This window comes from Melitaea cinxia, chromosome 8 (genome assembly GCF_905220565.1).
Source record: "Melitaea cinxia chromosome 8, ilMelCinx1.1, whole genome shotgun sequence".
Lineage (NCBI taxonomy): Eukaryota > Metazoa > Arthropoda > Insecta > Lepidoptera > Nymphalidae > Melitaea > Melitaea cinxia.
The window spans coordinates 17,905,094-17,914,006 of NC_059401.1; the positions used below are offsets into that span (position 1 = coordinate 17,905,094).

General features: G+C 32.8%; 1 protein-coding gene across 1 annotated transcript; it reads right to left on the bottom strand.

Moving 5' to 3' along the window:
• Nucleotides 1–5,179: 5,179 nt before the first annotated feature.
• On the bottom strand, nt 5,180–6,121 carry LOC123655875 (DNA replication complex GINS protein PSF1-like). The gene is made up of 3 exons (XM_045591621.1): nt 5,937–6,121; nt 5,746–5,810; nt 5,180–5,649 (listed from the first exon to the last, which is right to left on the bottom strand). The coding sequence occupies exons 1-3, from the start codon at nt 6,006–6,008 to the stop codon at nt 5,199–5,201; spliced, it is 588 nt and encodes a 195-aa protein (XP_045447577.1). The 5' UTR covers nt 6,009–6,121; the 3' UTR covers nt 5,180–5,198.
• Between the last annotated feature and the right edge of the window lie 2,792 nt (nt 6,122–8,913).

An 8,913-nucleotide genomic window follows, 5' to 3' on the forward strand; every position in this document is an offset into this window, starting at 1 on the left:
TATGGTTTGACTGCGTATGTCGTGCTCATCTATAGTGACTTATCTGACAGTGAACTAGACAATTGCTTGCAAATACAAAGGGATATGACAAAGCGAATGTCGAAATGTTAATCAAAGTGTTGAATCATTCGATTACTGTTTGATGCAGAGGTCAAATCGTCTAGTTAATAAGCTAGACATCGCGATTTCAACCACCGCTCATGAAATATATTCGTATTAGGTAGATATGTTATTTGATAGATTTATTTATTAAACTTTATTAAAGTTATTAAGAACAAATTAATAGCTAAATCATGTTATTCGGCTCAAGATTATATTATTAGAAAAGATATGAGCTTAGTGGGCCTGTACTCCATGCAAGACATGTTTCACTGGCAAAATGTCGGCGGCAATCAAAATCTGGATCAACACGTCTGGGTAAGTAGTTCAACCCCACAGAAGATCACAGCTAAATGACAATGCTTGCAGTAGTGTTATGGTCCTCTAGTGAGTAAGGTGGTCAAAGCTGCTGGGGAGGGCTGCGGTTAGGGTAGGCAACAAGCTTGCCATACTTCTGTTGTTGCAAACATCTAAAATCGGTTACTACGGTATCACATCGATATCACCACCTATCGATGGCACCCTAATACTATGAAAATAAGTGTGCTCTATACTTCCGGAACCCTTTCGTCTTACTGGCAAAAGATGAGTATGAAGCATTCCACAATGGCGGCAAAAATGACATCATTAAAACTGATCAATAGATCCCAAAATGAAATCATATTCTAGCAATCCAAAATAAATGTAGGTAGAAATTCTAAATATATATTAAAGCTATGTTTCATCCTGATCGTTTTTATAATTGGAAAATACTCTGTGGTCGACCGTTACGATTCCGGTAAATAAATTTAAAAAACCCGAAACCACAATCCCACATTATTCATATGTTATCAATAAAAAATACTTATAAAAAAAATCTTTATTTTTACCCGTCTTATATTTTTATCAGCCTACAAAAGAAAATGAATCGTCAATAATCTCGGCTACTGCCAGTAGGTATGTGCTGTAAAGTAATATATTATTTGTTTCTAAATGCATACGTACATATTTTATTTTAAATTCGGAACTGCTATTTTAACAAAACATGTTATTTATACTTTTAAATAGTAAATACATCTTCAAATAAAACAAAAAATAAATATATAGGTTAACAATTTACAAAGATACTAGCAAACAGTCAAGAGAAATATCTACTCTAGCAAACATACTCGCCATACATTGCGAACATACCCTGCGATACCAAAAAAAAAGGTTCCACGTGGGAAAAAATTCCTAGCTCGTTTTTAAATTTTGCTAAATATTTAATACAATGAAATCTCTTTACTTCAGACTTCTTTTACAATTTACTATTGTTCAACTACAATTCTTATAAAATTTTACATTTGATTCGACCGTTCGTAAAAGTATATTTATGGTTGCCCGGTAACCATCTACATTCACATCTGCGCACTCAAGCTTCATCTTACAAATACTTCTTATTATAACATCATTCGAAGGCGAGTTCCTTGATGGCGTCTTGTCCGTTGCACCCGTTGTTCTCAAATATTGACACGCTGTTATATATGTACCTAGTGTTTAATAGTAACTTGGCGAAGTTAAAGCAGTCTGGCAGTCTATACCAAAGTGATGCAATGGCCCCGAATATGATAACATAGATAGCTAGAACTTGTAACCCATTCCACTTAGATCCAATACGAACACTTTATTGTTATCTCCCGAGAAGAGAACAAGCTAATATACCCGGCGCAGGTGTGCGGATGAACTGCAAGGTTTTATCAGCGTTATTTCTATCCAGTCTATATTGCATCAAGTGCACGCCGGCCTGAGTTCTACTTATAAACCGCTTAGAGAATTTTATTTTATAGCGACCATTTATTTTAAGAGATTTTTATTCTATACAGGCGATTGTTGGTTCTGAAGTTGAGTACTATTATCAACTTTATGAAAACCTTTTTTATTCGTTAGTCGAAAAATTCTTGAAAGTGTATTTCTTGAGATTTTTTTTTAATCCTTTTACTTACCTATTAAAGACACGCTTCATAGAAATCAGTTGTTTTTTATTGATATGTAAAATATAGGTTATCAAGAAGGTTATTTAGAATAATATGATTATTCTTAGAATAGAATAATTGCTTCTGAGAATAATATGATTTTAGTAGGTACGATGAATCGGAATTATAGAAAAAAAACCCACTTTTGGGGAAATTAAGAATAGGCACAGGGAAAAACCTTTTCAAAACCGTTTCTCTTTCTCCTTTACAGAAGAAAAAAAATTGTTTTTACATTTTTACACTACAGGAAAGGACGCCGCGTTGGCGCAGCGGTCACAGCCATGGATTGTAACTGTTGCACTGGCGGTTGCGGGTTTGATTCCTCGCACATGACAAACGTTTGTATTGACCATACAGGTGTTTGCCGTGGTCTGGGTGTTTGTGCAGTCCTTGTATGTCTCCCCATCGTGCCTCGGGGAGCACGTTAAGCCGTTTAGTTAAGCACGTTAGTAGGGAACATATCTCTATTAAGCTCTGATCCTTCTCCTACATGAGGAAAGAGGCCTATGCCCAGTAGTGGGATATTACAGGCTGAATCGACTACAGGAAAGATAAGCAGCAGTAAAATTATTGTCTGGCTCTGGACTCAACTAAAAAATATATGTTACTATTTTTCAGTAACCGATATACACATTAAATAACTTAAAAAAGTCCCATCACAGTTTATTTATAAGCATGCCTGTGTATTTAGCTCAAACATTCCGATTTAATACGGTAGAGATCATAAATTAGAAGTAAAACTTGAAATGTTTGTTCTAACCGAACTACTCTGCACCTATCGTCCCTCGAGCTATTTGCGAGCCACGTTAGCGTCATATAAATTTAAATTATAATTCATGTAACGAAGGCGTACTCCTCGAACTGACACATAGTCGATATGATACATATATATCGTACATATATGTACATGTGTTTGTATGAAAGGGACTCGTAAACTAAATCCTTCAATGATATCCTTTCAGTTTATCGTTTCCTAGACGTCCCAAGTTTTGGCCGCTATGACATATTTTATGGGAACTGCAATCTGTAGTGTAGTTATATTTTATAGTCAACACCGTTCTTATATATCATCATTACAGCCTAAACAGTCCACTGCTGGACATAGGCCTCCACAAGTTTACGCCAAAAATAACGTGAACTCGTGTGTTTTGCCGCACCGAAGACGCTGTTGCCCGTCTTCGGCCTGTGTATTTCAAAGCCAGCAGTTGGATGGTTATCCCGCCATCCGTCGGCTTCTTAAGTTCCAAGGTGGTTGTGGAACCTTGTTATCCCTTAGTCGCCTCTTACGACACCCACGGGAAGAGAGGGGGTGGCTAAATTATTTAGTGCCGTAGCCACGCAGCACTCTTATATATTGTCTTCTAAAAATAAAAACTGTAAGATTGGGATAAGTGGTAGTTTACTATGCCATGTCACTAACAAATACCAATCTTTTCTCTTTATAATTTTACTAGTTACTTAATTCACGAAAAATAATTTTTTAGAACCTTGTTTTTGCTCTCCTGTAAAATAATGATTTTCAACTAGTGTCATTTGCCGTAGACGGCATTTGAAATGAAGATTCAGGACAATACGTAAGCTACTTTTCATCCTGACATTCCCATTGGATCGGAAAATACGCCGGACGAATCCACGAAGCTAATTATAATATGTATAAGCGATGACACACAATCATAGAATTGTAGATTTTCACCAACTATAGCTACAATGTATTTAAAAAAGGTAAATATTTAAGGAGCTGATTGCTGGTTTTTATAAGTCATTACTTTGCAGAGAAGAGAGAAAGAGAAACTTTCTATAAATACAAGAGGGTAAGGTTCTCGCTCAAGATTTTGATGAAATATTTGCTTTGTTTGAAGTTACGACTTACATACATAATGCTACCTATGTTCCTCCCATCAACCAACTAAGATTGACTTAAATTTATACGCATAATTATCGACTAAGCCAGAATATTTTCTCCGATTAAAAAAATATGAAATGAAAGAATTCTCACTGAAGCGACATCTATCTGAAAAACGAGTAAATATTCGTTTTTATAATGAAACAACTTTTACGGATTTTATCGCAGATTATTAAGTTTTTTAAATGCCCTAGTAATATTAGGTACTTAGTAGAATTAGGTCTGATCTTTAACTAAAATTTCCGCACTACATCGTCCTTCATAATTAATCAAACAATACGGTATAATGTAGCAGTGTAGCTTTCCAGTGCTAAAATTTTTTTCACACAAATGACACAAAAAAATTACCTACCTAACAAACTTCACTGCTTTATAATAATACTATTAATAGATTTATTTATTACATTTTTAAATGCGTCGCTATTTGTCAGCCATTATCCATATCGAAGAAATCAATAGGCCATATAAAATTACGCTACGACCAATCAGACCCTAGCATCAACAAAAATAATGCAAAAGCGAGGTCCGTCAATAGCATTAGACATACAAACAATGTTGCACCTGGTTTTGTATGGGTGAAGCTATGGGTGAAAACTAGTATGTGATATTTACATACAGAAATAGTTGTTATTCAATAAGAACACATGTTTCTTTGTTCATACTTTATTAATAATATAAAATATCACATATCAAATGCCTTTTTATTTTCTTTAAGACAATAGTTTTTTAACCTTTTCAACATATCAGACCTGCACGTAAGATCCAAATGTTCATATTGTAAAGGCACCAATTTCAGTAGAAATAGTTAACTTATTAAAACAGGTTTAGATTAATTTGGTAGTACTAATTTTAACCGGCTGCAATAAAAGGAGTAGGTTCTCAATTCGACTGTATTTTGTTACCTCAGAAATTTTAACTGGGTGGACCGATTTTGATCTTGTTTTATCGAAAGGTGGTCTTTCACTTGTTGTCCCATTTAAATTTGATTTATATATGATGACTTAATGTTTGATAACATATTTTTACTAGTTAATTATTTTGTCTACCTACGTTATGTTACTTGTCAATATAACTGAAGTCATTTTTTTTTCACAATTAAGTCTAACAAAACTATCTAAATATTTGCCCAATACAGCAATTTAAAAAAAAGTTTAGGCCATTGGCGGTAAAAAGGTTAACACAAACAATCACTAAATGTCCCATAGTTACATTATTTGTTTTAAAACCCCTTGTCTTATTAAAGTTTGGCATTCTACCGTCGGTAAGAAGTGTCTGCTGTTCTTCTTAAGCATTATAACGTCACCGTCTTCTAGCTCCAATTTACCATAATCCGTTATGCATAGCACCTCAATGTATAGTGATTTCGGAGGTCTAAGATTTTCCGTAAGATCTATACCATTGTACCCTATATCTTCACCAAGTGACCTCATGTATGAAGCGAGGTTAGTTGAGTATTTTGTAAACCATTCATATTCACTATCCGAGAGAAGTTCCCTGACATCTGGTGGTAAAACTGAGCCAAATTCCCATCGTAATGTTTTAATTTTATTCATTCTATTGTAAAGGTAGGCGAGTAAACATCGCTTGTTTCTTTCTAATGCAGAATGTCGAACTTGTACTGTTGTCCATAAAGATTTGTTTTCCGTTGTTGCATTCCTACAAAAATATTAAAAAAATCCAAATATTTTTTTCTTTACAGATTATTTACTAGAATGTTAAACGATAATTATGTTCAAGTAAGTGGATACTTACGCATCAACCATATTCAATTTAAATAGTATGTGCATTTCTTGAATTATTTGCCGAATTTTTTCATCCTAAAATAAATTACTAATTATTAAAGCAACAACGATAAATCAGTTAAAACAATAATATAACTTAACAATGAATTAAAACAGGAAGAATACTTCTAAAAGAAACAGATAATTTGGAAAAAAAATTACATTATACATATCAATTGTATCTTGATTTCTCTCAGCCTCCTTTAACAATTCTATTACTTTCTCTCCAAACATTTTAAAAACTCAACTAGCTTTTAAAACATAAATAAGTTATTTTTATATAATTCAAAATAAGTTAAATCGAAAATATTTACTTTAAACTTCTATCATATTAGTAAAGTGTCAATGTCACATTTACCACCATGAGCATAACATGAGCATAACACTAATTTATGTCACTAAGGTTTTTTCAAATACAAATACCTATATTAGTATTTTATGTAAATTACCAATATAAAAATTAGTATACACCACAGACATATAAGAGGAACAGACTGTACACAAATTACACAAACACTTAGACAGTAATAAGCAATATCTCCATCTTGTTCTCACTCGTCTGAATTTCAAATACATCTTTCTTTGTCTTTCAATGTAGTAACACAAACACACACATAGACAAAACAAAAATTGAAGCAATCCGCCATATTGATAGATGACGATAGAAGACACATGGCTTCCTTGCAAAATCGCTTAAGTGTTTTTTTTTCTTAAAAATATTGAATATTAATGTGTAAATTGTGAAAATAAGACGGATTAAATATGGTGAAGTGCAGTGCCCCACGGTGTAGTAGTGCTACATATAATAAAACACCTGACATAACATTTCATAAGTAAGTATTGTTAAGCAAAATAACTTCGCATGAGTTTTTTCGTTTATTTTGCTAATATTCATACTTAATTCAGCTAAATATAAACATCAAGCGTTTGTTTTACGTGTATATTTTAGTAATACGTATGATACCTAGCAATTTCACCTAAGTTCAGTTAAATAATATAACATCTTACTTCCCTGAAAATATGTTTGACAGTTTTGGTACTTTAGTTATTTGGAGGGGCCGGAGTCAGATTTACTTCATATATTTTATTAGATTTATTTTATTTTAATGGTTTAGGTTATTTCCACATTCTTGCTTGATACATTTACTTTTTTCAGGTTTCCAAATGATGTCCATTTGAGAAATTCCTGGTTAGCAAACATGAACGTGACGAATTGGCAGCCCACAAAATCTTCTGTGTTATGTTCAAAACATTTTGACAGTCGTAATATCGATAGAAGTGGCTTTCGTGCGAGGCTATTTCATAGAGCGATTCCAACAATATTTGATTCACTGTTGCAAGAGGTACGTTACATACATTTCATATGGTTTCCATATGTAATGTGATAGTTATACTTTATAAAAAAATATAAAGTGGTCAGGAGTAGGGTACTAAATATTGCAGAAAAATATATAAATTCCATTATTATCATATAATATCTATTTCAAAGATATAAATTGAAAAACTTCATTGAACGTCTTGCTGTAGGTGTACTATATGCCTTGGGCAGTTAATATGTTAAGTATAGTAGTTAGTAAATGATAGTTTATCTTCCTGTAAATGAATTTATCACCTATTTCATTCTTTTTATTATAGAATAAAGAAAATTTACCAAAACCTGGACCAGCAATGAAAAGGAGTGCTATTGGAGATATTGAATGTGTCTTGACCAAACAAAGGACTATACAAAAAAAAATAGAATCACAGCCATCTACTTCAAAGCAGAGTGATAAAATTTCATTTACAATACAGGATGTAAGTAAAAATTAATGTCAATGATAGAAAAATATACAACAATGAAGTCATATTATATAATCTTATTACTATTACTTGTATATAATGTTTACAACATTTTTACTCATCTACATGTATATTTACAGATAGAAGAAAGCGAACCTGCCTCAGCGACATCTGCCAAGGAGCAGCCTATTAGAATAAAGGATCTTCAAGAGGAAGTAATGAAGTTGAGAAGCATAATTAAGCTTAAAAATAAGAAAATAAAGGCAATTGGCCAAAAAAACAGAAGGCTTAAAAGCAAAGTGTCAAAGTTTTCAGATGTAATAAGTGATTTAAAAAAGAAACTTAGTTATGACGATGCTCATATTTTATCAAATATACCAGTAAGTAATAAAGAATTTTTTGTGAGATATATAAAAAAAACGCAAAGATCTTCGTTAGAAAGATCATATTCCCCAGAGTTGAGGTCTTTTGCACTTCAACTACATTTCTATTCTCCGAGGGCATACAATTTTGTACGCAACACTTTTAATACAGTGCTACCTCATCCAGCCACATTGTCACGCTGGTATAAAAAGGTTAATGCAGAACCAGGATTTACATCTGAAAGCTTTGACACTTTAGAAGCATTGGCAGAAAATAGAAAACATAAAATATTTGTTAATTTAAGTATTGATGAAATGGCTATAAGAAAAGGGTTAATCTGGGATGGAAGTACAAATAAATATAAAGGGCATGTTGATACAGGTACGGATATTTCAGATGACAGTCTTCCTTTGGCAACACAAGCGTTGGTCCTGATGGTTACAGTAATAAATATGAATTGTTCGTTGCCTATAGCTTATTTTTTTATAACGTCAATGACTGGAGAGCAACGGGCAGGTATTGTAAAAATGGCAATAGAAATGCTTTATAAAATAAAAGTTTATGTTTGTGGACTGACTTTTGATGGTGCTGCATCAAATATAAGTATGGCGTCATATTTGGGATGCAACTTTTCTATCAATAATTTAAAACCATATTTTATATTAAACAACATAAGGGTTAATGTATTTTATGATCCGTGTCATATGATCAAACTTATACGAAATACGTTAGGTGATTTGGAGACATTAATTGATAAAGATGACAATCAGATAAAGTTTAAGTTCCTCAGCTTATTGCTTGATTTGCAAACGGAAAAAGGCTTACACCTCGCAAATAAACTTAAACAAGCCCATATTTTCTTTTCTAAACAGAAAATGAAAGTGCGTTTGGCCACACAGCTGTTTAGTAAGTCAGTTGCTGATGCGTTAATGTTCTGTAAGGATAATGTAGATGATTTTAAAGATTGTACAGCTACAGCAAAATTTGTAAACATTAT